The sequence below is a fragment of the Carassius carassius genome, chromosome 18 (genome assembly GCF_963082965.1).
Source record: "Carassius carassius chromosome 18, fCarCar2.1, whole genome shotgun sequence".
Classification (NCBI taxonomy): domain Eukaryota; kingdom Metazoa; phylum Chordata; class Actinopteri; order Cypriniformes; family Cyprinidae; genus Carassius; species Carassius carassius.
In genome coordinates, this window is record NC_081772.1 from 27,233,382 (window position 1) to 27,260,892 (window position 27,511).

General features: G+C 41.7%; 1 protein-coding gene across 1 annotated transcript; it reads right to left on the reverse strand.

Annotated features, from left to right (window-relative positions):
* Positions 1–82: 82 nt before the first annotated feature.
* Positions 83–26,517, reverse strand: LOC132092758 (dermatan-sulfate epimerase-like). Its single transcript, XM_059499142.1, has 6 exons — positions 26,197–26,517; positions 23,822–24,280; positions 19,085–19,338; positions 6,585–6,824; positions 3,430–3,637; positions 83–2,325 (listed from the first exon to the last, which is right to left on the reverse strand). Exons 2-6 carry the CDS (start codon positions 24,232–24,234, stop codon positions 600–602), a joined length of 2,841 nt encoding a protein of 946 aa, XP_059355125.1. The 5' UTR covers positions 24,235–24,280; positions 26,197–26,517; the 3' UTR covers positions 83–599.
* Positions 26,518–27,511: the final 994 nt, after the last annotated feature.

Genomic DNA, 27,511 nt, shown 5'->3' on the forward strand with positions numbered 1-27,511 from the left:
TAGTGGGAAGCCATGGAGAATCCCACTTTAATACGGAGGCCTGCTAATAACGTTGACCAAAAAAAAAAAAAAGCTTTTGTGGTTGCAATTATAGAATTTGTTCTCACAACTTCTTTTTTTTTTTGCCATATTTGTTTCCTCATGTCAATTAAACTGTGGCTATGATTGAACTAAAACAAGGGAAATAAATGACTACTTTAACTAAAAAAACTTTATTCTGTTTTTCTCCCTATGTCATGTACAGGGCGCCATACTTCAAGGCAAAGTTCATGTAAACAATTTTTAAGCTCCACAAGAGCTTTTGGTTCGAGGTGGGCTGGCTATTTTTACCACATTGATTAATCCCTATTTGTAGTCGACTTTTCCCAGACACCTGTTTGCTAACACTGGCTCAGAATAAGTAGCATGGAGTACTTCCATCTGTCTCACAGTAATGATGTGCCTGTGTCTGTGAGAAAGAACCATTTCCCAACACTGATGTTGCCTCACTAGGATGCACTGCTGCTGCAAAACAGGGATATTCTGCCGCACTATCGGCTTCAACACTTGGTCGAAGTGCTGGTATATTGCGTCGGTCTCAATGTCTCACAGCAACGATGTCAGCACTTTGTCAGCGAACAGGAGGAATACACACAGAGCAGGATGAAGCTGTCTATGAGGAGGATGCAGTAGAGGTAACGCTGCGTATGCAAACTCTGCGCCCTTTGGAAGCGCATTAACAGCACAGCCAGCAGCACAAAGAAAGTGGCTATATTTAAAATCAGGAAAAGGCGAATGTATGAGGCGGCATTAAACATACTGTCACTCTCTGCTGTAGCTCCCACTCGTACTTCTTTGAATTTCCGCCCCTTTACAAATCCCACTTTTCTGCCCCTTCGTAAATCACTGTAATCGATGAATGCCCTTGAGTCGCCATCTGCCTCCTCTGGAATCTCCTCATAGACACGTTTCATCGTCCTCTGCCTCTCCTTCTTCTCCCTCACCTCTAGCTGAGCAAAGATGTCTGGGAGGCTATCGGAAAAGCTTGCCTTCTTGCCTCCCTTCCCCTGCTTCTTAGAAAGGGAAAACATCTTCTCAATAGTCCCTGGTGTCTTCTTCTTGTCCAAGGACTTTAGGAGGCGCTCAGCAGTTTTGTGGAAACTGTCTGAGTTAAGAACCCGTGAAAGGATTTGCCTCTCCAGCTGTTGGAAGACTGGTTTTACCTGCTGCAGATTGTCCTCCACAACATTAACGTATCCCTCTACTTCCCCCAAGGGCTGTACATTTGTCCCTGCTGTCCTTTCAAACACTACTTTCTTTTGGTCCATCAACACCATGGCCATAGGCTTGGTGGGAACCACATCTGTGTACAGATAGACGGTGTAGGTGTGATCCCCGGTGGCCAGATAGATGTCCAGTGTTTCTGAGTCTTCATGCATGCTGAAACTCTGAACATCCACTCCGCATCCAAAGAAGATGTAGGCCACTCTGTTGGTAGGGTACCTCAGTGGCATAGTCACATTAACATAGTTTGAACCATTATAGGGGTACCCACGGGGGTAGCTCCTGTATCCCACTATTGCCTTTTCACTGTTGCCTGTATCATCCAACCAGAACATCTTGGATGTTTCATTTCCGTGTCTGATCAGAGCACCATGAACTCCATCGACTTCGGTTATCTGAAACGGCATGTCTGTGTTGTGGAAGAAGGCGCTCATGCTTCGTGTTGGGCTGCCTAAATGCAGCTGAATGTGGTCTACCATCAGTAGCAACTGCGGATGAAGCAGCAGTAAGTTCCTTTGAAAACTCTTGATCTTCAGCTCAGGGTTGTAAGCTCCTTGACCCTCCCCACGAATAAACACCATGCCCTGCTGCTCCAGAGCCGCTTCCACCTGACCTTGGCAGTCTGCTGCTTGACCGTGCTTGTACTTAAGCCATTTAGAGTTACACGCCTCCGTAACTTGGCCTTCCCATGGTGCAAAGCAGCTCTCAGTCACAGCAGGCCCGAACATGACGGCATTGTTGAGAGAGGTGTATTTGGGACCGTACAATGCCTCTGTAATAAACGGCACTCCATTCGGAGAGAAGGTAAAGGAGTTCTGGTCCGGATGCTCATGGCCCGCATTAAAGTTCCGCCACCCTTTTATCCAGTTTTTGTATTTGTTTTGGTGAACGATGTCAAATACAGCACGTCCACCAAGCTTCCCTGACTTAAAGGAAAGAAATGTGCGGTTTCTCCCAGCAGGTAGAGCACCTCCGTAGGTCACCACTCCCCAGTCTTCGAAATAATGGAGGTGTGATGTACCATAACCAGGAGGTGGAGTGGGTTGCAGACTGGCATCATACCTATACAGTGGGAGAAGCACATAGAAATTCTGAAGTTAAGCCACAATACAGATAGTTCTAATTTGTGGACAGTCAGAAAATGTTCGGTTTCAGCTTGACCTTTTCGCAGCAAGTGGCATGTTCATGGCATTTCATTTTAATCCCAAACAAGTCAAGAACTGAATGTTTAATTATCTTTGAATAAAAAGTAATAACAGTAAAAATAACAGTAATAAACAAGTGCATTTGCTGTGAAACAAATATTTATTTTCCTCAAGCTTTAAATGAAAGAACAAGTGGGTTTATATGGTACAGTATGTGGGTTTATTAGGGTCTTCTGGATATCTCATTTGTAAGTCGCTTTGGATAAAAGCGTCTGCTAAATGATTAAATGTAAATGTAAATGTAAGAGCTCTGCACCTGCTTACTGACATAGCCTGTAAGCTAAACTTTAATTTAACTTTAAACTTTTAATGTAAGTACACTGTAACAGAGACATTGATATTTTAATGATTGAAAACTTTGTTATTTCAAATTATCTTGATCATCCTCTGTTCATGCTTGTGTTTATATATAATGATGTATTACCTACTTTTGGGGAAGTCGTGGCTTAGTGGTTAGAGAGTTTGACTCCTAACCCTAGGGTTGTGGGTTTGAGTCTCAGGCCGGCAATACCACGACTGAAGTACACTTGAGCAAGACACCGAATCCCCAAGTGCTCCCTTGGCTGCCCACTTCTCTGGGTGTAGGTTTACGGTGTGTGTGTTCACTGTTGTGTGTGTGTCCACTTTGGATGGGTTAAAAGCATAGCACGAATTCTGAGAATGGGTCACCATACTTTGGCTGTTTGTCACGTCACTTTCACTTTAATCACACACATACATATATATATATATGTGTGTGTGTGTGTGTGTAATAATAAGTTTGACTTGGGACTTTTATTGGGACTACAAAATATATTAGTGTAATCTAATTAAAATTATAGTGTCCTACAAGGCTTCTAAAGAAAGTCAAATTACCTGAAAACGTAATTATTGCCACACTGTCATTTATTCTGAAACAAAATATGATGACCAATGACTAATGGCTTCTTACAGACATGTTTAGGAACATAACCAATCTTACCAGAGGAACTCTGTGTGCAGTGTGCACCAGCGCTGCCCCCTGCCTGCCTGTCCTGGGCCCTCCAGAATTCGATTCTGTCTGATTATCTCAGCCAGCCAATTCCCGCTGCCATTTCGCATGACATATCGATCCAGAAAGACCAACTGACTCTCTGGCCCGTAAAACCAGTTATAGTTGGAATCTGCGATCGCAACAGTTCTCTGAAAACCTGCAGTAGCAACAAATACATTGAAACATTCAAAGTAAATGCAGTATGTGAGATTAGGTCAACTAACATGTAACTGTTCAAATTGTTTCCTACAAACTGCACAATCAGCATTTATTTTCAGTCAGTGAGTAGAAGCTTGCTTAACTTGCTTTAAAGGAACACTCCACCGTTTTTTGAAATAGGGCTTATTCACATTATTTCCTACATTTAGATAGGTGGGCAAATGCATTTTTGTGTCAGTGCATGCATTGTTTTAGTTTGAATGGGTCGGCGTTAGCTTAGCTTAGCACAATGAATGGAATCCTTTGTTGCCAGCTAGCATGGCCTGAGTAAAATTGATAAAAAAAATAAAAAAAACCCCACCTAATTACTTCTTGTGGCCTGCGTATTCACAACGAGTACAAATAGCGATCCAGATTAACACTAGGCGATTTCCTAGGCAGATATTGACTTGGGACTATATTATGGGGAAGCACAGGCGAAGCACTGCTGCTTAGGCAAAGCACTGCTACTTCGGTGCAGAGATATCATGCATCACATGAAATCCGACGAATTCCGTCAACATAGCGGCGTGCAACGCGTCAAAAAAAACAGAAGAAGAAGAACATACCGGCGTGACCTGCACCGAGTGTCTTCGCGTTTGGATGATTTATTTTGAGAAGTTACAGCAAACATGGTTATTACCTGCATAGCAAAAGGTTGTGAGAACAAGCAAAGGACATACACGAATGTAATGTTTCACAGAATTCCACCTAATGTGGAACTGAGAAATAAATGGCTAGCAGCTCTGGAGATCTGTAGTTCAACGCCTCTAAACAAAATAAAGCAGTATCGTGTTTGCGAAAAACATTTTGCACCAGAGGACTACTTTGAAAACACAGGAAGAACAAAGTGGACATGTAAGTTGTCTTTTATTTCTTTTCCTATATAACCTATATTGCCTGTGAAAACATCAACTCTATGTGAATACAGCTATAATATGGGTCGATCTATACATGCGTCATGATTAAAATAATCACTTACTCTGTGGACAGCTGTCCATTTGGTCCATTCGGCGTGGGGCGTTTTTTCCAGTTCACTTTGTCACACCGGAAAAAAAATAGAGTACTGCAGAATGGATCAGCACCGTGAAATCCTCTGTAGATGTGACACAACTTCGGGCACGCTCATCTTGATCTGACGTGTTGAGCCTGGTCATCAATGGCAAAAACATGTCCCACTCTCTACAGCACAGACACTCTATTTCCGTCGGCATAGATTGGCATATTCCCCCACATTCACACCACCAGTTCATGTTGGCTCTCATCACGAGCGATCGCAACCTCCTCCTCCTGTCGTTCTATTTCCAAAGCACGCAGCTCGTCTTCTGTAAACTCTGGTTCAAATAGGTATGCTTCTGGTTCTTGACTGTCTGAGAAGTCACCCTCTTCGTCTCTCTCAAAATCAGCCATGTTCATCGCCATTCGTGTACTGTAAGGAAAATAGCCAGGCAGCTACTATACTTGACTATTCACGCCGGTATGTTGACGGAAGTCGTGGGATTTCATGTGTTGCGTGATATCTCTGCGCCAAAGTAGCAGTGCTTCGCCTAAGCAGCAGTGCTTCGCCTGTGCTTCCCCATAATATAGTCCCAAGTCAATATCTGCCTAGGAAATCGCCTAGTGTTAATCTGGATCGCTATTTGTACTCGTTGTGAATATGCAGGCCACAAGAAGTAATTAGGTGGGTTTTTTAAATTTTTTTGATCACTTTTACTCAGGCCATGCTAGCTGGCAACAAAGGATTCCATTCATTGTGCTAAGCTAAGCTAACGCCGACCCAGTCAAACTAAAACAATGCATGCACTGACGCAAAAATGCATTTGCCCACCTATCTAAATGTAGGAAATAATGTGAATAAGCCCTATTTAAAAAAACGGTGGAGTGTTCCTTTAAGTAAGGAGGTAGGGTAAAGATTCAAGGAAGAACATAAGTTTACTGTGAAAAGGGATACTAAACCTTGTAGCCACTAGAAAATATTTAGCCAGAATGAATCCCTTTTGTGTAAAAGAATGACTGCAACATTTAACTAACGAGAGTTTGATGTTAGTATTTTCACCAGTTTGTTTTAGTTTCCACAGAGAACCCAAACACTTGCTAGTTACACTGATAGAAATACAAAAACGGCTAACAGCAGGCCATATAGTCCTAACAGTACTGCATCGCTGTCCATTCCCAGAGGGGACTGAGTGTTTTGTGACTGCTAACCCTCTCTGACTCCTACATTTTTGGTTTCCACTACAATAAAATGGCTTTTAGCAGGAGGCTGCAAAATGTCCAAACCTGACTTGTCTGTAGACACACACAAAAAGCTTGATGGCTGTTAGTTCTCTGATGTGCATAGAGAGCTATTGTTGCAGTTACAATACATGGTTTTATCGTTTGAAGGTGAGACCAAGCAACTGATCTGTAGAAGAAGTTTATTACTGTACTTAGACTGTCATGTGGAAAGCACTTTATTAACACCATTTTTTAAGGGTTCATATTCTGAAAAAAAAGCAAGCTTGCAAGCAGTCAACATACTAATGAAGCATATTGTTAATTTTCAAACTGAAGATGCATTTACCGAATAAATAAATAAATAAATAAATAAATAAAATGTGTCAATCTGTCAAACTGTAATGCATGATTTTACAAAGAGGCTGTTATTGTAAGAATATAAACTGAACCCAACAGCAAAACTGCAGCCCACATAAAGAAAGCCTTTTATGATACTGTAGATGTTACAACAGAAACTAAAATTTCCCATATATTTCTAAGCATCAGAAAGAGGGTGGGAATAATGAACATTTTTAGCCTCTTAATTGGACTTCTGGTAAATAAATAATATATTAAAACATTTGCAATATGACACCTGCAAGAGTGCTTGTAATATACAGTCACATAACTATAAAAGGGCAAAGCCTTACCAGGCAACACTGTCCTGTAGAGAAATGCAAAGTGTTTGTGGAGCCAGGGATGATTGAAGTGGCCGATATCAAAGTGCCTCTGTACCAGATACATGTACTGAAAGAGTGAACGAGTGGTGTAAGTTCCATACGCAACACCCTCAGACAGAGACCCATCAGTCACATCTTGGAGAAGCACCATGGACTTTTCCATGATGGCCAGAGCCTGTTTTGTCCAGAGGTACGCATCCTGGAGGTATCCTGAAATACAGAGCAAAGTAGTAAAAATGGCAGCACAGAGAAGAATTTGTTGTGATCAGAAGACATTATCTGTTAACATAGTTCAATGAAGCAAAAAACTAAATATACACTACCATTTAAAAAGTCTGAATTCTCTACTGAACACTCAGTTATGTTCACTAAGGCTGCATTTATTTGATCAAAAGAACAGTAAACTTTCACTTGTCACTTTCACTTTAAAATGTACATCATTCATTCACTCATTTTCAGCATCATTACTCCAGTCTTCAGTGTCAGATGATTTTTCAGAAATCATTCGAATCATTAAGAAACATTTCTTATTATTAATATTATGAAAGTGACGTACAGCCAAGTATGGTGACCCATACTCAGAATACATGCTCTGCATTTAACCCATCCAAAGTGCATGCACACACACACACACACACATCGTGAACACACACCCGTAGCAGTGGGCAGCCATTTATGCTGCGGCACCCAGAGAGCAGCTGGGGGTTCGGTGCCTTGCTCAAGGTCACCTAAGTCGTGGTATTGCCGGCCCAAGACTCGAACCAACAACCTTAGGGGGTCAAAGTTTCTAACCATTAGGCCACGACTTCCCCACAAAGGATCAAAACGATGAAAACAGTTGTTACTTAACTTTTTTGTGAAAACCGTCACACATTTTTGTTCAGGATTTACTATAAAACCAAACAGCATTTTACTTTAAATATACATATTTTGCAACATTTACTTTAATCTCCTGAGTGTCACAGCAAATAATAAATTGCTAGCAGTAGTTTATTTAAAGAAACACAGAAAACTGAAGAATTACAGGACACATGTAAAACTAATCAGAAACCAAGGAAACAGACAAGGAAGTAATAGACAACTATATGGAAACAAATGATTGAATTGCGGAACTAAAGAAATCCAAAACAGGAACCGAAGACAAGATGGTTGTGATACTAAAGTTGACAATCAGCAATTTCTGAAGAAAAAAAAAAGACTGTTTTTAGACTTATTTTTTTTCCGTTTCAATCTTGAATATACAGCAAGTTGCAATGAAACATTTAAAAAAATATTTTTCTTGATCTTGAACTTCAGCATTACCATTTGTACATTGAATGCAAGAAAGCTGCCTTAGACTCGAGACTCGGGAGGTAAAACGGACCCAAAAAGTCCATAATTTAGTTGTTTATTCATGTAACAAGAACAACAATTCAAAAACAATTTAATTTCTTAAATGGTCTGAGGAAAATAGTGCTCATGTTTACAGAATGTTTCAGAGTGTTGCTTTGAGCAATAACACGGGAAGAAGTTGTTTTCATATGTGCATGTAAATGGGTCTGTGTCAAAAAGCAGTTCTTAGCCATTGCATCTAGCTCATTTCAGCATAGAGAGATCAGACAGAAACCGCATCACTCTATCCTCATCAAGTTACGTTTGATGGTATAATGATGAATTGTACAGTTATAATTATGACTCTGGGAAGCAGAAGGATCACAGACACTAAGACTCTTTGCAAAGCTCATAAACTGCTTTTGTAAATTGACCTTTGTAAATTCCTGTACTAATTTGAGCTAAACTCTTAGTATAACACCACCTTTCACATGCATGGCAAGACTTAATTTCAGGGAAATGTTTTAAATGTACTCCCACCTCCCCTGCCTGTATGAGTATGAGAAGAACCACATAAATATTTAGACCACAGCTCATCAGTTTATTGAGCAACCCTGTCACACCACAAAATCTTGGAACTCACTATATGTCCACCCACAAACATGTAAGTTATTCTGTACACACACACACGCACACCCACACACATATATTATCAAACAGGATTTACCCTATTAAGGAAAAATCCACATTAGAAAACACTAGGGGTGTGCCTTATCATACCGTCAATGATAATACTGATATAAATTTGTACATGTTAAAATGTGTCATATCACGATATCAATAATATAGCGACGCAATGACGTATGGTGGATATACGTTCCCTAGCGCGCACAACACCACAAACCCAATAGGTGTGTTAGACTTGAAACAGCGCTGCGCAGACTGATAGGTATATGACAAAAAAGTATTGCGAGAGGGGATCTAGAGGCATATTTGAGCGCACACTCTTACCTACAAAAATAGTCGAGGCGCATATCTTTAGTGAAGTGGTGTGGAGAGAGGGGAGGGGGCTGGTGATTTCAACTGACTGTCTAAGGCCATGCAGCGTAAAAAGATGGCCTGCGCGTCGTCACAAAAGCTTATCAATTGCATGTGTTTTAAGCTTTGCCAATTTAAACATTCACAACAGTTTAAAGCATTCAAACAGAAGATGCGGAAAAACTCAACTGAGAGTTTGTGCACCAAGAAATAAAATGGGAGAAAACGTACTCGGTTACAAACGTAACCTCGGTTCCCTGAGATGAGGGAACGAGTACTGCGTAAGCTAGCTTACGCTATGGGAAAAGGTCCCCTTTTCTCGAGAATATGAAGCCAAAAATTATCCTTAATTTTTAAATAATGTAAAACGCAGTGCTGCAGCACAGCAGACCCAAGCGAAGCGGCTCGCGCGCTTATTGGCTGTGCTGCGGCAACTGCAGCAACCTATGGTGAGGCGGCGGAGAGTAACGAACCAATGGGGGCGCTTCGCGCCCATTGGACGTCAGAGCGCGCCAAAATAGGCATGGCTGGAACTATATAAGCCACCGCTTCACCATAGGGATCAGGTTTTAAATCGCCTGAAGCGATCACCCGGTCCGAGCACATAGCACGGCAGGTTACGCAGTACTCGTTCCCTCATCTCAGGGAACCGAGGTTACGTTAGTAACCGAGTACGTTCCCTTTCGAGAGTACTCTCGTACTGCGTAAGCTAGCTTACGCTATGGGAACACAATGTAAAACGCCGTGCGTGCTCGGGAACTTCGACCTGTCACAGCCCGAGGCGAGAGCTCGGGGCTTTATAGCAGGAGAAATCCCAGTCCCAACAGCCAACCTTAGTGAGCTTTATATAGGGAACGAAAAAAGGGGGACGTGATAAGGCTTAGCACGTCTATATAGAAAGTACCCTGGCCTGCAGGGCAGGGACTTGCAGATTATAGAATCTAATAAATGTGGACGGAGAGGCCCAGCCTGCCGCCGCACAGATATCATCCAGTGGTATCCCGCAGGACCACGCCCATGACGAGGCCATACCTCGGGTGGAATGGGCTCTGATGCCGAACGGGCAGTGAAGGCCCTTAGATTTGTAAGCCAGCGAGATAGTGTCTACTATCCATCGCGATAGGCTTTGCTTCGTGGTGGCGAGACCTCGGGTGCGCCCACCAAAGCATATGAAGAGCTGGTCCGACCTCCTGAATAAGGCGGAGCGCGCAATATAGGTTTTAAGAGCCCTGACGGGGCAGATGAAGCTCGCGTTGCTTTCGTCGCTTTGCGAGGAAAGGGCTGACAGCGAGATGACCTGCGCTCTGAACGGTGTTGAGAGCACCTTGGGGACATAGCCGTGTCTTGGTCTGAGAATGACTCTGGAGTCATTAGGCCCAAACTCGAGACAGTCAGCGCTTACAGATAGCGCATGTAAATCCCCCACTCGCTTGACTGAGGCCAGAGCCAGTAGAAAAGCGGTTTTGAACGAAAGAAGCTTCATATCGACAGACTGAAGCGGTTCAAAAGGGGGGCCCTTTAAGGCCTCTAGGACCGTAGACAGGTCCCAGGAAGGGATTGAAGGGAGTCGGGGAGGGTTCATCCGACGAGCTCCCTTAAGGAAATGAATGACCAGTTCGTTTTTTCCCAGTGATAGGCCGGCCACCGGAGCATGAGAAGCTGCAATGGCTGCCACATACACTTTGAGCGTAGACGGGGATCTGCCCGCATCTAAACGCTCCTGTAGGAAGGAGAGTATCTCTGTCACGTCACATAAGTGAGGGTCTAGGTTCCGTGTCCCGCACCAGGTGGAGAACACTGACCATTTCTGCGCGTATAGGCGCCTGGTTGAGGGCGCTCTGGCTTCCGTAATGGTCTTTAACACTCCCTCAGGGAGGTTCCCGGGTACCCGTTGAGGGGCCATACATGAAGGGCCCAAAGTTCGGGGTGGGGATGCCAGAGCGCGCCCTTCAGCTGCGTGAGGAGATCTTTCCGCAGCGGTATTGGCCATGGGGCTGTACTGGACAGCTGCATCAGCTCGGAGAACCAAGGTTGGGTCGTCCAGAGTGGGGCTACTAGCAGCATAGCACATCTGCTCTTCCTGACCCGATCGATGACCTGCGGTAGCATCGCGACCGGTGGGAAGGCATAAAGCGGGCGTCTGGGCCAATCGAGGGCCAGCGCGTCCCTGCTCTTTGAAAAATATATTGGGCAATGAGCGTTGTCTTCTGAGGCGAAGAGGTCGACCTCTGCCCTGCCGAAGATGCTCCACATCAACTGAACCGTCTGTGGGTGAAGAGAACACTCCCCAGGGGGAACATTCGCCCTGGAAAGCATGTCCGGGCCCCGGTTCAGGATGCCAGGTACATGCGCTGCCTTTAGCGAGCGCAGATTGTAATGTGCCCATGTCAGAAGACGCTCGGTCAGGGTGTGCAAGGTTTCTGACCTGACACCACCCTGGCGATTTATGTAGGCCACCACTGACATGCTGTCTGATCTGACCAGAACGTGGTGGCCCTTTAAAAATGGGAGGAAAGCTTTCAGGGATAGTTCGACCGCTATCATCTCCAGACAGTTTATGTGTAACAGTCGCTCCGGGCTCGACCAGAGGCCGGAGGCAGACCTGCCCTCGTACAGGGCGCCCCAACCGAGGTTGGATGCATCTGTCGAGACTACTTTCCATTTCGAGACAGCGCCCGTGCTTACGCCTAACTGATATCAGTTGGCTATTTTCCAAGGGGCCAGAGCTTTGATGCAGCCGTGGGTCACCCTGATGCGCGCGCGGCCGGAAATCCAGGCGCGCGCTGGAACACGGTCTCTCAGCCAGCGCTGTAGTGGGCGCATGCGCAGCAGGCCCAGTTTGAGAACCGCAGAGGCTGATGCCATCAGACCTAGCATTTCCTGAAATCATTTGAGCGGGTAAAGAGACCCGGCTTTGAACGACACGGCTAAATGCTGAATAGTGAGAGCGCGCTGTGACGTCAGACGCGCTGTACATGTCACAGAGTCTATGTCTATCCCCAAAAAGGAAATCCTCTGGCTGGGAGACAGAGCGCTCTTGACAGTGTTGATCGTGAGACCCAGGCATTCTAAATGGCTGAGGATCCAGGATCTGTGTGTCGTCAGTAGTTCCTCGGAATGGGCTAAAACTAGCCAGTCGTCGAGGTAGTTCAATACTCGCACTCCCCGCATTCTCAGGGGTGCGAGAGCGGCATCCATGCACCGTGTAAACGTACGGGGCGCTACGGAGAGGCCGAATGGAAGAACCATGTACTGATAAGTCTGCCCCTCGAAGGCGAATCTCAAGAATGGCCTGTGATGGGGTGCTATTTGAATGTGAAAGTAAGCGTCTTTCAGATCCACTGAGAAAAACCAATCCCTCGGGCGAATTTGCGCGAGTATTTGTTTGGTAGTTAACATTTTGAACGATCGCGTCATAAGCGCTTTGTTCAAACGTCTGAGATCTAGGATGGGTCTGAGACCGCCATCCTTTTTTGGTACGAGGAAGTAGCGGCTGTAAAAGCCTGACTCGCGCTGCGCAGGGGGGACAGTTTCTATCGCCCCTTTTGCAAGAAGGTTTATCAGTTCGGCGCGAAGGACGTGTGTCATTTCGCTTTTCACTTTCGTTTCGACCACGGCGCGAAAGCGCGGCGGTCTGCGAGCGAACTGGAGCGAGTAACCTCGTTTTATTATATTCGAAACCCAATTTGATATGCCGGGGATGGCCTGCCATGCAGCGGCTCGTGCGGCTATGGGTTGAATGTGCTTCGGGCACTGGCCGTCTGTTATGAGGGGACCAGTAGCTCGAGTATGCTGTGCTTGTGACACTGTGGTGACAGCGCTTATCTGTAGGGTTGCGCACTGAGAAGTGGGCACGCGCGCTACATTTAGAGCACCTCCGGCGCGAGCGGGAAGGTGGGCATGAAAGGAGACCTGAGTGAGTCTTTGTGACACTTGGGGGAGTGTGTATACATGTAGGGGTGCGTACTGTGTAGTGGGCACACTGCCTACATAGAAAAAGCTCTTTTTGTGCTTTATTGAGGTCGCCGTGAAAACGGCGTTTGTGTGCAGGCGTGCGTGCATTGTAACAGGCTCGTTTACTGCAGTATAGACATCTCCAACCGCCTTTAGTGAGGGGATTGGAGGAAGCATGTGAGGTTTCTTGTGTGGTGGTCCGGCCGCAGCGGGACTTAACCACGGTCTTTTCAGCCCGAAGGTCAGGAGGGCTTCGGAGGCTCGGGGTTCAGCACAATCCTGGGCCGAGGTCCCCGTCTCTCTGGCGGTTTGCGGCTCGTAGAGCGAGAGCGGTGCTGGGTTTTGGTCGCTGGGCGAGACTGTAAGTCTGGCTGCGATGGCTTCGAGGTCTGAGGGGGCGGCGCATTTCTACGGCGTCCCGCAGCAGAGCTAGAGCGTTTCGGCAGGAAGTGTCTCATTGCCTGTGACGTTTTCTGAGCCTCAGTGAAGCGTTCAGCGAAACCCTTAACCGACTGGCCAAAGAGGCCGGAAGGCGAGATAGGAGAGTCGAGAAAGGCGGATTTGTCGGCGTCTTTCATCTCCGTGAGCGTGAGCCAGAGGTGTCGCTCTAAAACAGCGAGGCTTGCCATGCTTCGGCCGATCGCTTGTGCTGTGGTCTTTGTCGCACGCAGGGCTAGATCAGTAGCGCTGCGGAGATCTTTAAAGTCATAGGTATCTGGGGCAGACTCGTCCAGGTTACGGAGAAGTCTGGCCTGAAAAACCTGCAGCACAGCCATGGTGTGTAGAGCCGAAGCAGCTTGACCAGCGGAGATGTAAGCTCGGCCAGCGAGAGCTGAGGTGGTGCGGCACGGCTTGGATGGATGCACAGGCTTCGACCGCCATCCAGCGGCTGAGGGCGGGCAGAGGTGTGCAGCAATAGCCTCCTCGAGAGGGGGGAGGCTCTCGTAACCGTGGTCTCGGGCGCCGTCGACAGAGGAGAGCGCTGACGAGACAGAAGTCTTCAAGCGTGCGGAGAATGGGGCTTTCCACGACTTCGTGAGTTCATTGTGAACTTCCGGGAAGAAGGGGGCGTTTCTTTGCGGAGGGGCCGAAGGGCGCCCCTGCAGGAACCATTCATCCAGCCTGCTTTTAGCGGGCTCGTCTGGAGGAGACCAGTCGAGCTGAAGGTCGCTGACAGCCCTTGTAAGCACGCGAGTAAGCTCCGCGTCGATATCGGCGTGTTGTCCGGTGCAGCTGGGTGCTGTAGAGGGGGGGGGGGTCCGCAATGGAGCCCGACCATTCCTCACTACTGGACGCGGCGAGAGAAAGGCTGTCGTGTCTGTCCTCTTCCGCCTCAGGCGCTCCGAAGGAGAAGGGGGCGCTGGTGAGCAGGGACTGGCGCTGCTCGTCCACGAAGAGGACAGGCGAAGGAGAGAGAGCGGGCGACGCACGCGGGGAGTGTTCCGGCGTGAGCTCGCGTGTAGCAGTATGCTCAGGCATTCTCTGATCGCGGCGTTTCTTACGCGGCACTTGAGAGAGAAGAGGCGGAGCGGGTGGAGCATCGTGGCTGGTTTGAGCTAATCGAGCCCGCAGGGTCGATATAGCCATGTCGTCGCACTCAGGGCAGCCGCCCTTGAAGAGTGCGCTCTCAGCATGCTCGCGGCCCAGGCAGGAGACACAGATGATGTGGCGAGCACTGCGTTTTACATTATTTAAAAATTAAGGATAATTTTTGGCTTCATATTCTCGAGAAAAGGGGACCTTTTCCCATAGCGTAAGCTAGCTTACGCAGTACGAGAGTACTCTCGAAAGGGAACCACTCACTGATCTTTACTGAAATACTTTAACAAGAAATAATCTATATTTAATTTTGACTATTCCGTTTCTGTACCTGGACACCTACAAACTTGAAAAAACTTAAACGTCGTTTAATTAGTGTATTTGTTTATTTGCACCATTTACACAATTTCAAACAGGGTCCACTGGTAAAACCAGCACCGGAGCCCCACAAACCTCAGCTATAAGCCTGTACACTGATCGGTCTGCTTCAAGTCGAACACACAGCTGCTGCGGCCACCTTATGACAATAGATTTACATTTCAAATTAGGCAGTCTGTCATCGATGACAGTACATAATTTTACTTTACTTTAATTTTAATTTACTGTAGATATATAAAACCACGAATTACAGTAGTCTTTTTCTGTTACATTTCACAACAAAGTATACATAGTATGTTCCAGAATTACTATGTATAAATTACTATTTTAGCTCAATTAAGGCATGGTTGAGAACGTTATATTTGGAGAGTTGTACCACCACACCACTTATGCTATTTTTGCTGTTTGTGTGCTGTGTACATTTAAATAAGTGTACAGTATACAAGCAGAGTACACAGCTGGGCCACAAAGCTCAATGCCCTTGACTTGACGTCTGGGTCTGGGACAGAATTGTAATCTATTTCTGTAATAAGCCATCTTTCCAAAGTAACCACTTCATGTGTTCCAAGGCTGAATAAAACTTATTGCAAGTGTTGTTGCTGTTTCCTGCCCTTGTGAAAAAATGCAGTCAAAATTAAATTTCTATTGAAATTGAAATATGAAATATAATATTGAATAACACACTACAGTTAAAGTTCTAATCAACAATTAATCAAATAAACTCATTCTCAAAAGCTTGTTCAATATTGTGAGAGCATTCTGGAAAGCGACTTTGTACCCTGTTTTGATGGACCACCAGACGGTGGTAGAATATAGATATTTAAAGAGTGTGGTTAAGTAGTGGAGTGCTGTTCTAGCAGTAGTTCCTCTGGCCAAAATCAGAGCCTTGAGTTTGATATGGCTGAAAACCGATCTCTTCCATCTTTATTTGACCCTCTTACTTTAGCACTCACTATTCTAATTCTGTTCTTTAAAAATAAATGATTGCCACAAATGTAAATGTAAATGATATGGGCAGCTACAGATGAAGTGAATTGAGACCAAAACAATGTGATGTGGTCTGCCATTGGGTGACTGAAGATCAGACGTGCCACATAACATCTGAAACTGCAAAACCAGACAGTCATCAAAAAGTGCCAAGTGAAGTTTAACTGGCAAATAAAAAACTTCCCACAAGTTCCGACTGGCAAGATGTAGAACTGATGGGTTAGTTGGGATTACTAAGAGCTTTCACAAGGTTGTGCTCAAAGGGTTAGTTCCCCAAAAAATGAAAATTCTGTAAACATTTATTCACCCTCATGTCGTTTGAAACACATCATCGGAAAACATATAAAGACATTTGAAACATTCTCACATTATTTTTGTCTATCCACTGAAAGTCATTCCAACCAAAACTTTGATGCATCAAAAAATACAAAAAGACATTGGTAAAAGTAATCCATGTTTTTCTTTTAAACCAATGCAGGGACGGCCCTTCTGTATGGCAGAGTATGGTATAGTCTCCATACCCTAGCCTTCCCCTCCATTTTCTGAAATGCCACCACTTTACCAATGTCTGCTTGTGCTTTTTGATGCATCAAAGTTTGCATTGATTTTCAATTAATGAAAGGAAGTCTTATGGGTTTGGAACAACATGAGGGTGAGTGAAAGAACCCACGGTGTTTACTCTATATCAGTGTTATTTTCTACAGAATCATCTGCTATGAAACTGAGCTGGGAATGCTGGGAAGAGTGTGGTAAAAAGAACCTCCAGAATTTTCGAACAGATATGAGAGAAGACGACAAAAAAGCAAAAAGAGCAGCAGGACATACTTTCAGGGCCGAAAACTACAGCTTGTGTTATGAATAGCTGCAAGGGAGGAATACAGACAGAGAGAAACATAAAAGAGAGAGAGAGAGAGATAGAGAGAGAGAGAGAGAGAGAGAGAGAGAGAGAGAGAGAGAGAGAGAGAGAGCGAGAGAGAGAGGAGAATATCTGTTCTGAAATACTGAAGTCAAGTGGAGAAATAATTATGGAGGCTTAAGTTTAGCTCTACAGATTGACCCTGAGCAGCCTTAAATTCCAGGCAGGAATGCTGAGCGAGGGGGCAGACCCTTCATCTTTCAAAACGTGTGTGTGTGTGTGTGTGTGTGTGTCAGTTTAAAAAAACAGTTTAAAACTGTTCCAACTGTTCCAAAAACAGTTTAAGTGGGAATAACAGATTGTCCACAGTAGGGATGGGATGGTATGAAAATTTAATATCACGATTATAGTGACTAAAATTATCACGATTATCAATATTATCACGGTTTTGTTGAAACGAGATGAAAGTGTTCAAAAATAGTTGATGCTCACACTGAAAACATTTCAGCAAGTTTTATATTTAATAATCAACAAAAAACTAATATAACAAGCAACTCTATGCACTTAATTTAAAGAAAGATTAAATTCTGTGGCATTTCCTTCCTTACAATGAAAAGTGTAGAAGCATAGAAAAGCATAGAAAAGTCACTGACTTTCGCCATTCCTTCTCGAAAAACAAAACAAAAAAACATTGTGCGCTGCGCTTGCGTCAGACTGTTGCTGGCTGGACATGATTTAATAGCGAGTTATTAAAACCGCGATAATCAAACACGGTTTTAATGATAATTCATTTTTAAACGATATTACTAACCTTCAGCACATTTTATCACGGTTATCGATAAAACCGGTTATCGTCCCATCCCTAGTCCACAGATTCAGAGAGGAATAGTTCTGAAACTGAGAATTTCAGTTTCTATGGTATTAAAACAAAATAACCTGATTAAAGACGTGCTGTTATAAGTATTTTCTGGGTTTAATGAAAGGTCATGTTACCAATGGTTACAAAAAAAAGAAAAAAAAAAAGATATTGCCCTGAGTTTATTAATAAAATAGGTTTTAGAGTAGGGCTGCACAATTATGACAAAAATCATAATTGTTGTTTATTTCCATGAAATTGTAATTGCCATTGTTAATAACGTTTAAATTAAATGTTTTGAACAGCTTTATACCATTATTTGAAACAACTTGCCATATTTATATGAAAATAAAACAAGCTCAAAACACTCTTCATGATAACTTATATTGCTTTTCTATATTATTAAGCCCTAAAATGTCATGTATACATTGGTATGCTTTCTTCATTAAATAAAAAAAAAAATCAGTAAAAATATGCATGCCATTATAATATTATTCTAAAACTATAATTAAAACAATGGGGGAAAGAAAACCCTCAAGATAACCTGTAGAAAGAAAATAAACACACATCTTAAGCACGTAGAATAATGTAAGTGGACTTTTATTGTTATTGCTCCTTCCTTTTTTTGCTACATTTAAAATGTGCTTTCAAGTTGTTTTAAACTTCTGGTTGTGCTAAACAGATGAAAATGTGTGAAAATTACTAGGTTTTCCAGTTTTATGACAATGTTATGAGTTCATAATTTTGTTAGACTTGTGCACAGAAAAGATTGGAAAGTGATTTATCACATTAGTTTTGTAGTTACTGTTCTGTTTGTGAATGAGTATTCTTTTATATAATTTTTTTAAACTTTCTTTTAATCTTTAAATAAAATGTCAGAAATATCTTCCTATGAAATGACCCACGTGATGTCCATTATGCATGCAAGGGAATTAGATCGGTGTCCATTCCTGAATACAACGCTCATTTTTTACAATCCAATCAACATCTTGTGGTTTTTTTTTGGTTCGATAGCCATTTTAGTCTGAGATATGTCACAATATGGTAGTAAAGTCTGTTGCAATTTCTGTTTTAAGACTTCTTAAATGTTTTTGCAAAACATTGCCCAATAGAATTCCAACTCCAAGTGCATTGCTTTAAACAGCTTGTCCATAGAGCCAGAGGTTATATAAAGGGTACCAATCGTAGGTTAAATAAAACATAGTGGTTATAAGAACAGAAATCGAATCTTTCAGCTCTAAGTGTCAATCACTTTTTTCATAAAGGTCATTTACTATAAACATTGCATGTGCGTTAACTGGACCAGCCCGGAAAATAGTGTTTTTAACAAGACTTCAGCAGAAGTTATGATACTACTGCTATCAGACTGATTATTTTTGATTTGAAATGTAATTTTGACAAACAGTCCTTGCCCAGTCAGTAGATAGGAGTTTGTGGAGATGTGTGTGATGTGACGTGCTTTGAAAGCACCTTGATGGAGTGTCACACATACAGATGCTTTCATACTGTCTGAATATACTTTATAACACTCTAAAGAAATGTTAGCCTCACCTTGGTTCATGACCACGAGGCTGCCAGTCAGAAGAGCAACACAGTTGGTGGGTTGGTGGTTGTGGAGGTACTGGAATCCCCAGCCGCGGTGGTATGATTTCTCATACATGTAGCGTGAAGCATTCCCAATCACCTGCAGGAAACGCTCCTGCTGAACTTTACTGAGGTATTCATACAGGAAGTCATAGGCTGTAGCAAAGCCAACCAGAGAGTGAGCTATGGGAACCTCATCCCACGGAGCGTCTTTCACCATCCTGAAACAAAACAGCCACCTTTAAATCTCTGAACCACATACTCTCACATCAACCAAGCAGTGTTTTCTGAGAGAGAGCTTAGAAAATACAGCAGTTGTAGAGCTTCTATATGTGAGCCTTTGGATGGCTTTTGAAAGGAAAGCTGCTGTAGTCTGCAATCTAAATAGATATTTGTATTGACAGTAGAGGTTTTTATAGAGATGGCCACATTCTTGTCATGTGAAGTGACCCATAAAAAGATCTTGATATCGATTAGTGGAGCTTTTATCAAAAGCTTTGTCATACCTGGATATAAAAACTGCTGATTGGTAACTGAATTTAAGTTCTGATGAGAAAAATACTGTAGGTTAGTTAACTGACAATCAAAATATGATTGTTATAGTAGTAGTATTCAGTAATTAAAGCTTACACTGCTCTGACAGAACTATGAATTATACAAAATGTGCATTCAGGTCAGAGGGTAGGATTAATTTTGTTTATTTATTATCACATTATTTTAAATAATTAATCGCAAAACATTAAAGTGACAAATTCTACTTTTTCCAGTAAATTTTTAGCCAATTCTTTAAATTCTACTCTGCAAAGAATAAGTAGTAAATATCAGTTATCAAATTTTTGCAATGTATAATTGACAAGTAATTATAAGTAATATTAAGTAATGTAATAAACAAAAAAATGTATATAAGATTTTTTTTTTGTTTTATCATTACCATTGCAATAACTTATAAAATCCACTAATGATTTTAGAGAGAGCTTATTCAGATGAATTCATAGAAAAACAATGCCCATGAAAATTTATGTCCTCACTACAGTAAGTTTCTACATGCATTCAACTAAGGATTTAAAAGACAAGTCAAGTGCAGTTCATTGGACAGCATCAGTATCTCAAAGAGAAATTAAGAAAAAAGTATATACTGTTATTAAAAGCTTGCATAAGCTGCAAGTTTCATGTGTTTACATCAAAACAATTTGCAAACTACTATTTGTAAGTTAACTTGGGAAGACAGTGCCTGCTTGTAGAATTGCTGTAATATAAATGCTAATATTTAAGTCATAGATTCTGTAGAGCTGAATCAGTCCCACAGCTATACCTACTGTACAATCTGGAGTGTGAGGAATGATGACATCAATGTTATGAGTCCCAGAAGTTGGAGGTTTGCGTTAGGCTAGTCTTGGTTGGCCACTACATGCTGGCGGCAGTGTAAATGAGAGTGCAGAACCACAGCAGTTAACCCAACCATCAACATGGCTTAAAGAGAAACTTTGTGCTCATTCTGAGGCACAGCATGAGGGTCACATCTGAACACACAGGAGTAGGTGAGGAAAAACTTGCACTATGAATATATTTAGGACTTAAAATAGTCTTAAGAGCTATGCACACATATAAGTCTACATTTCTGAAAACAAACTCCAAATATTCCAGAAACAGCGAACTCTGCCCAAAAGTTAATCATTCCACAGCATCATCCCAATTTACAGACACAAATACTTATGTTTCTGAAAAAATCAGACGAATGAATGATAAAATAATTGCCATAATAATTGCCAAGTAACTTGCCCCCACCTATTCAAAGACAGGAACTAACTTGAATAATTAAGAATAAATGCCATCCATAACTGTTTACAAGTGTATAAGACAGCTGAAGATGCATCTCAAAGGGTTAGTTACCCAAAAATGAAAATGAGGCTGTTTTACTCACCCCAGAGGCATCCTAGGTGTATATGACTTATATTAAAAGTTGTTTTTGATCTTTTAAACTGTTTGATGCAACTCAGTGTGTTGCATGCATCAGTCCAAAAGAAGTTAAATAAAAAGCGCCCATGCCGCCCATGGCTCCAGGGGGTGAATAAAGGCCTCCTGTAGCAAATCAATGCGTTTTTTTAAAGAAAAATATCCATATTCAAAACATAATAATCACTTGAATGTAGGATGATGTATGAGGTAAGCGTTGTGCATGCTCCTGTGAATCTCGTTGAAACCAAGGTTTGTTTATAGGATTAAAGGAAGCAAAGTTTCCTTACTTTAGCAAAGGAAAACCAGTCTCCTCTTGGCAAAATTCTCTCATTCTTCTTTACAAATCCTCATTTTGTACTTCCAATTAGTTTCCACATGTATCACTTCTGACCTCATACGTCATTCCAACGGAACTGCTTTGTTTACAACAGTGAGCGCAAGCTACATTAAAGTGATTATTACGTTTTGAATATGGATATTTTTCTTACAAATATGCATCGATTCGCTACAGGAGACCTTTGTTCACATCCCGGAGCCATGTGAGACACATTTTTTTATGGATGGGTGCTTATTTCACTTCTTTTGGACTGATGCATGCATCCTGCTGAGTGGCATTAAACAGCTTGAAAGAACAAAGATATAAAATATTTAGTATAACTCTGACTGGATTCATCTGAAAGAAGAAAGTCATATACACATACTGCCTCAGGGGTGGTTACAACAGTTTTACTTACTTCACTTTTTGGGTGAACTAACCCTTTTAAGCCATCTTGAAATTCAGGTCACACACTTTCCGAATAAGAACCAATATGTTGGAATGAAATGATGACAGTGGAATCTGGGTCAAAGTGATTCACAGTTCAGTGAACAAGATAAATCCATCAGCTACATTTTTGTTTTGATAACTGAAGACATGGAAACCAGATATTTTGGAGACAGCAATTAAGTCTTTGATAATTTTGATGGGCTACATGTCTAAGCTTTTAGAGGGTTATCATCTCAAGGGCTTCAAAAAACTTCTAAGGCCCTGAGGCCAAGCATTTTAATTTTTCACTTTTAAGTCAAAACTTAGAACTGTCTTTAAAAGGACAGTTTAAAGAATGTGGCTAATCAAACTGTTGCTGGAGTATTTCCCCCCCCCCATACCTCGGAAGTCTGTGGGGATCAGCAACTGTATGAAAGTCGCTGGGGTATATTTTTAGCAATAGCCAAAAAAAATATTGTATGGGTCAAAATTATTGATTTTTCTTTTATGCCAAAAATCATTAGCATATTAAGTAAAGATCATGTTCCATGAAGATATTGTGTAGATTTCCTACTGTAAATAAATAAAAACTAAATTTTTGATTAGTAATATGCATTGCTAAGAATTCATTTGAACCGCTTCAAAGGTGATTTACTCATTATTTAAATTGTTTTGCACCCTTAGAATCCAGATTTTCAAATAGGTGTATCTTAGTCAAATATTGTCTGATCCTAACAAACCACACATCAATGGAAATATTATTTATTCAGATTTCATGTGATGTATAAATCGCAATTTTGAATAATTTACACTTATGACTGGTTTTGTGGTCCAGGGTCACAAATGTTTTCTTTAATGTTTAACAACAGAAAAACTCATACAGGTTTGGACCAAAATTAGGTAATGTTGGGGTGAACTGTCCTTTTAAAAGCATTTCAGATATTTTTCTTTTCCACATTTTTGTAATGGTGAAAATATGCAGTTAATTTGTGGCAATCACATAGTAACAGATTGGTCTTCATAAACTTTAGCAGTAACACAGAGAAAGCAATAGAGACAAGGGATCAGGCATCAGATAGAAGTTTAGACATATCAGAGGTGAGACTAACTGTCACTCACTGCATTGGAGGCTTTTGTGGTTGTAGTGTCAGAGGCAGGTTTGGCTGTGTTAAGATTTTAGAGATATTGAACAGGAAGTAATATGACTGAAAAAAGCAGGTTTCTGCAGAAAGTATTATCAAAATGATCAAGCTCTAGACTGTTTAAGTTCAAGTGACTGAACACAAAGTGGGCTGTGCATAAAACCTGTGTGCAAATTTTTAAAAAAGTTTTCATGTAAACTCAAACCACATGTTTCTGAAAAGAGAATTATTCCAGCTTAGAAACCTGAAATTTATGTGATAACTAATTGGAACTGTGCAGTTACATTAGCGAAATTTCAGCAAACTCATTTTATGTAAAGGGTTGTTTTGTAGATGTCAATGAGAGGACAAAGCTTACAAAACCATCAGTTGTTGTCTAGGATCATTTTACTACTTAGCCTATATTACAAAGGTCTAATGAATGTTTTTGCTCAATAACAGGACCCATTTCTAACAAATCACCTTGCAGGTGTAACTGGTCCTACTCACACCGGTCAGAGTAAAATTAGAAGGAATGTGGAACGTGGGCACACTAAAAAGAATGCTTCAGATTGCAACCATTAGCGCTAATTTCAAGTGTGACTCTTGATGTTCACCTGCACAGCTCTTACAGGCCGGCCTCCACAATACTCCCCTGCCTAAACCACACACTAATCCAGGTCATGGCACCAGTGTAACTGGTCCTACTCACACTGTTCTGAGTGGGTCAACTTGCACAGGAACGCTAAAGACTGCAACCACTACCATCAGTTATTTACATGTACAGCTCTTATAAGATGATGCAGGTAGGCATAACTTCTTTCACGGCTAAGTAGCACATCAAATACATGAGCTCAGAAACAAACGAAGACACTACTTTACCAGTCCGGCTGCACAGCCATGCGCTCCATATATTCCTTGGCTACTTCCAGTGCACCAGCGCGGTGCGGGTACAGCAGGCAGAACATAGAGAGCAGGCCTAAGTTGTTTCCATAGACTTCGTTCCAGCGGGCACTAAACTCAGCAGGGTTCCAAGGGGGCAGATACTCCTCCGGCTGCTCCAGTATGGCCTCACCGGCCTCGCGGATCTGTCGGGCCAAAGCCTTGTGCGTCCCCACTGCCACCCGCTGCAGCTCCTCAACCTCTGCCTGGCCGAAGTACAACATGGGGTGAGTTCCCTCGTGGTTCCCTCCGAGGAAGTGAATGCCTCCGCTGGGGTCCACTTCAGCCAGAGCTAGGGTCACTAGTGCACTTATAAAGAACACTGTTGGTGACCCACGGGTGTACGTTCTCATTCTGGCATCAGAGAGGGAGAGACCACATCACCTTGCGCCCTCCCAGCTGAGGAGACAGAAAGAGAGAGACGTTATTTTCCTTGCGTTACACTACTAGGTTTGAATGCCTACATTAATAAGAGCCAGCTGTAGGGCTGATCTCGCTGGGTTTTTATGCATATATGAAATGGAGACAAAAGTTCATCATGCCACTTTTCTTCATCAGGTTCACAGGATACACCTCATGCCTGAAAATAGTGCAATATATATATATATATATATATATATATATATATATATATATATATATATATATATATATATATATATATATATACATATCATAACATTTTCCTGTTGTTCAAAAAATAATGAGTCACATGCCATAATTATTGGCTTAAGATAACATATCCAATGGGGTCATTCATTAGCCTAGCAATTAGCATTGAGATGTATATAATGTATAGCTTTCTCCAGGAATCACAGACCTCCTTGGTTTGAGCAAACAAAGCCACAGTGTTTACACTTTTCAGGAAGTCAACCTATGTATAGCTTGCTTATATATGACTGGCCATACAAGCTAAGAAAGGTAAAAGTAAACATTCACCTAGAATAAGTGATCAGCTGTCCAGACACAGAGGCTGCTTACTATTTGATTTGTTTTGATCAGCTGCATTTAAGCCTGTTGTGTCTGAGAACAGCCAGAACTTGCTAATATTCAGTAAACCACAACCATGTCTTTCCAAGAGCAGGAATGTGAGCTCTCTGCTCCTCCTCCAGACTGACTAACACGCCGCTGGTCAAATGGAAAATTAGCTGGTCCAGTTTTATGGGGTGTCTAGACGTGTCCAGTGCAGCCAGTATCTATTACCCCTGTCTTAAAACACACACACTATCCTTGTGGGGACTTTTCATAGGTGTAATGGTTTTTAAATTGTGCAAACCATATATTCCATCACCCTCCACCAACCCTAGACCTAAACCTACCCCTCACAGAAAACTTGCTGCATTTTTACATTCTAAAAAAAACTCCTGTATGATTTATAAGCTTGTTTCCCCATGGGGACCTCAATTTAGGTCCCCAAGGTGACGCGAGTCACTTTAGGTCCCCCCACCAGGATAGAAAAAACATGTAAACACACAAGCCTTTACTTCAAATATGATCCTCCCTTCCTTTTTGCTCAATATAAGAGTGATCTAATCACAACTTAAGCTGTATCTTTAATTCATCATTTCCTTCCAGTTAGTACTGCACTCACTGGATTCCACATAGCTCTTTATGAAAGGTGAAACCAAAGAGGTCAAGTCACAGCAGTGGCCCTTGACCCCTCAACCTCGGCATTCCAGCTATGAAACACATGGTCAAACTAATGCTTGCATTAGCTGTGTGTGAAGGATATGAGCACACACACTCAAAGATGTAGAGAACAGACTTGTTTTAATCCAGTTTGTCTCTTAACGAAAAAACAAAGAAAGATACTTTGTATGTAATTTCTAATGCCCTTCTTTAAATCTATGATATAGAAAAAAGCACATACTGTCAGGGAGATATCTAATTAGCCTATGTTCTTTAGCTAACCTCAATTCTAAATTTTTATCTATTTTGATAAAATAGATTATATAGATCCTATAGATATCTACAGTATGTGTGTTTGTGTGTGTCTGTGTTTTATAAAAATAATAAAATTTCAAATGTCACGGATCACAAATATTCCATGTGAAAGATCTACGAAAACATTAAGACATTAAAAAACTAAACATGATTAAAAAAAAGCCATTTATCAAATGTATATAGTATAATAGCTAACAAGGAAAACAAACACAATGCACGTTTTTAACTTCACGTGAGGATTCACCGACTCTCAGAATCAAGATTTCAAAACACTCTTTAAAGGTTCAAGTTCAAGACATCAAAAGTTCTATCGATCGTGAGAAGTTACAATGAGTTCTGTTACCTCTCAGATCCACGGGAGTTCTCTTAACCTTCCCAATTAAAGTCGAAATCACGGGTTTCATGCCTGATGGGAAGCATCTGCAGTAGCATCCGTGAGCCTGAAAGTGTATGTCGTCTAGTAGATATGGGCAGAAAGTCACTAAACCAACGTCACATCTGCTGGAGGAGGAGCGGTCTGGAGGAGAGGGTGGAGTAACAATCATTTCCCCTCGTGGGTCTTTTCTGTCTCTTCAGTAACACTTACAGTGTGACCTGTAACGTATATATTTCAAAGTACTTATAAAACTTTATTCAACTTTATTTATAAACTTTATTTATATTTATGGCATTGGTTTGCCATAAATATAAACAGGTATCGTTGCAGTTGGCTACTTACGAATTATAATACTAATACTATAATACTTTTATAAGGCATGGACACCTTAATAATTAATAATGAAATTTGGGTAGTCCACATTACATGCTCTTGGGTTTGTTTGTTTTTTGACGTTCTACCACCTACATTTTTATGAATTACAATGAATCACACACACACACACACACACACACACACACACACACACACACACACACACACACACACACACACACACACACACACATTAACTAGTGTAGGAAAAAAAAATAAAATAAAATAAAAAATGTTATTGTAAATTTGAACCCACACTCCTAAATTTAAATGAATAACTAAATATATTTTTTTAAATGGGATCTTGTTAGGTATTTGTCAGGTATCCAAATAGAATATTACTGAATTTTTATATATAAATGTGAAAAAAATGAAATGCATTTCTTTGCATCTAGCTTACCCATCTCCTCTAAACAGAATAAAGCATTTAACATTATAACATTAATATTGCATAATTTGCAAATAGGCAATGGAATTCAGGAGCAACAATGCATGGAATCTATTAACATGATTATTATTTTTTTTTTATTATTATTGTGTCCGCACATATTAACACGCTTCCCTGCAATCAATAAACAAGCACTAGTGCTACTCATCACATACAGAAGAAGAGATTTCCTTTTTAATTTGAGAGAAGCAGGTCATGCTTATGATGAGTATTTTCACACTTATGTACCCATGATGAAGCTGCTTAGTGTCACTTAATACTCAGTTTTAGGCATCTCTCTAAAACCTTTATCATGCAGTTTGTTTTTAACACTGAACACATCAATTACAGCTTTCCACTGCAGAACCCTCATCAGAGCACTCAACATAAAAACATCAATTCCACTTACATTGTTTTAAACAAATCATTATTAAAACTCAGGACCAGCACACACACAATCACTTGTCCTGTGCATGACAGAATCTGACTGTTTACAATGAGTATCACG

Excerpts from the sequence above, each read along its gene's own strand:
- LOC132092758 (XM_059499142.1), bottom strand. The coding sequence starts at position 24,234 with ATGAGAACGTACACCCGTGGGTCACCAACAGTGTTCTTTATAAGTGCA. Across the intron at positions 19,339-23,821 it reads ATGGCTGTGCAGCCGGACTG|GATGGTGAAAGACGCTCCGT; the intron begins GTAAAGTAGTGT and ends GTTTTGTTTCAG. Across the intron at positions 6,825-19,084 it reads CCTCGTGGTCATGAACCAAG|GATACCTCCAGGATGCGTAC; the intron begins GTGAGGCTAACA and ends TCTGTATTTCAG.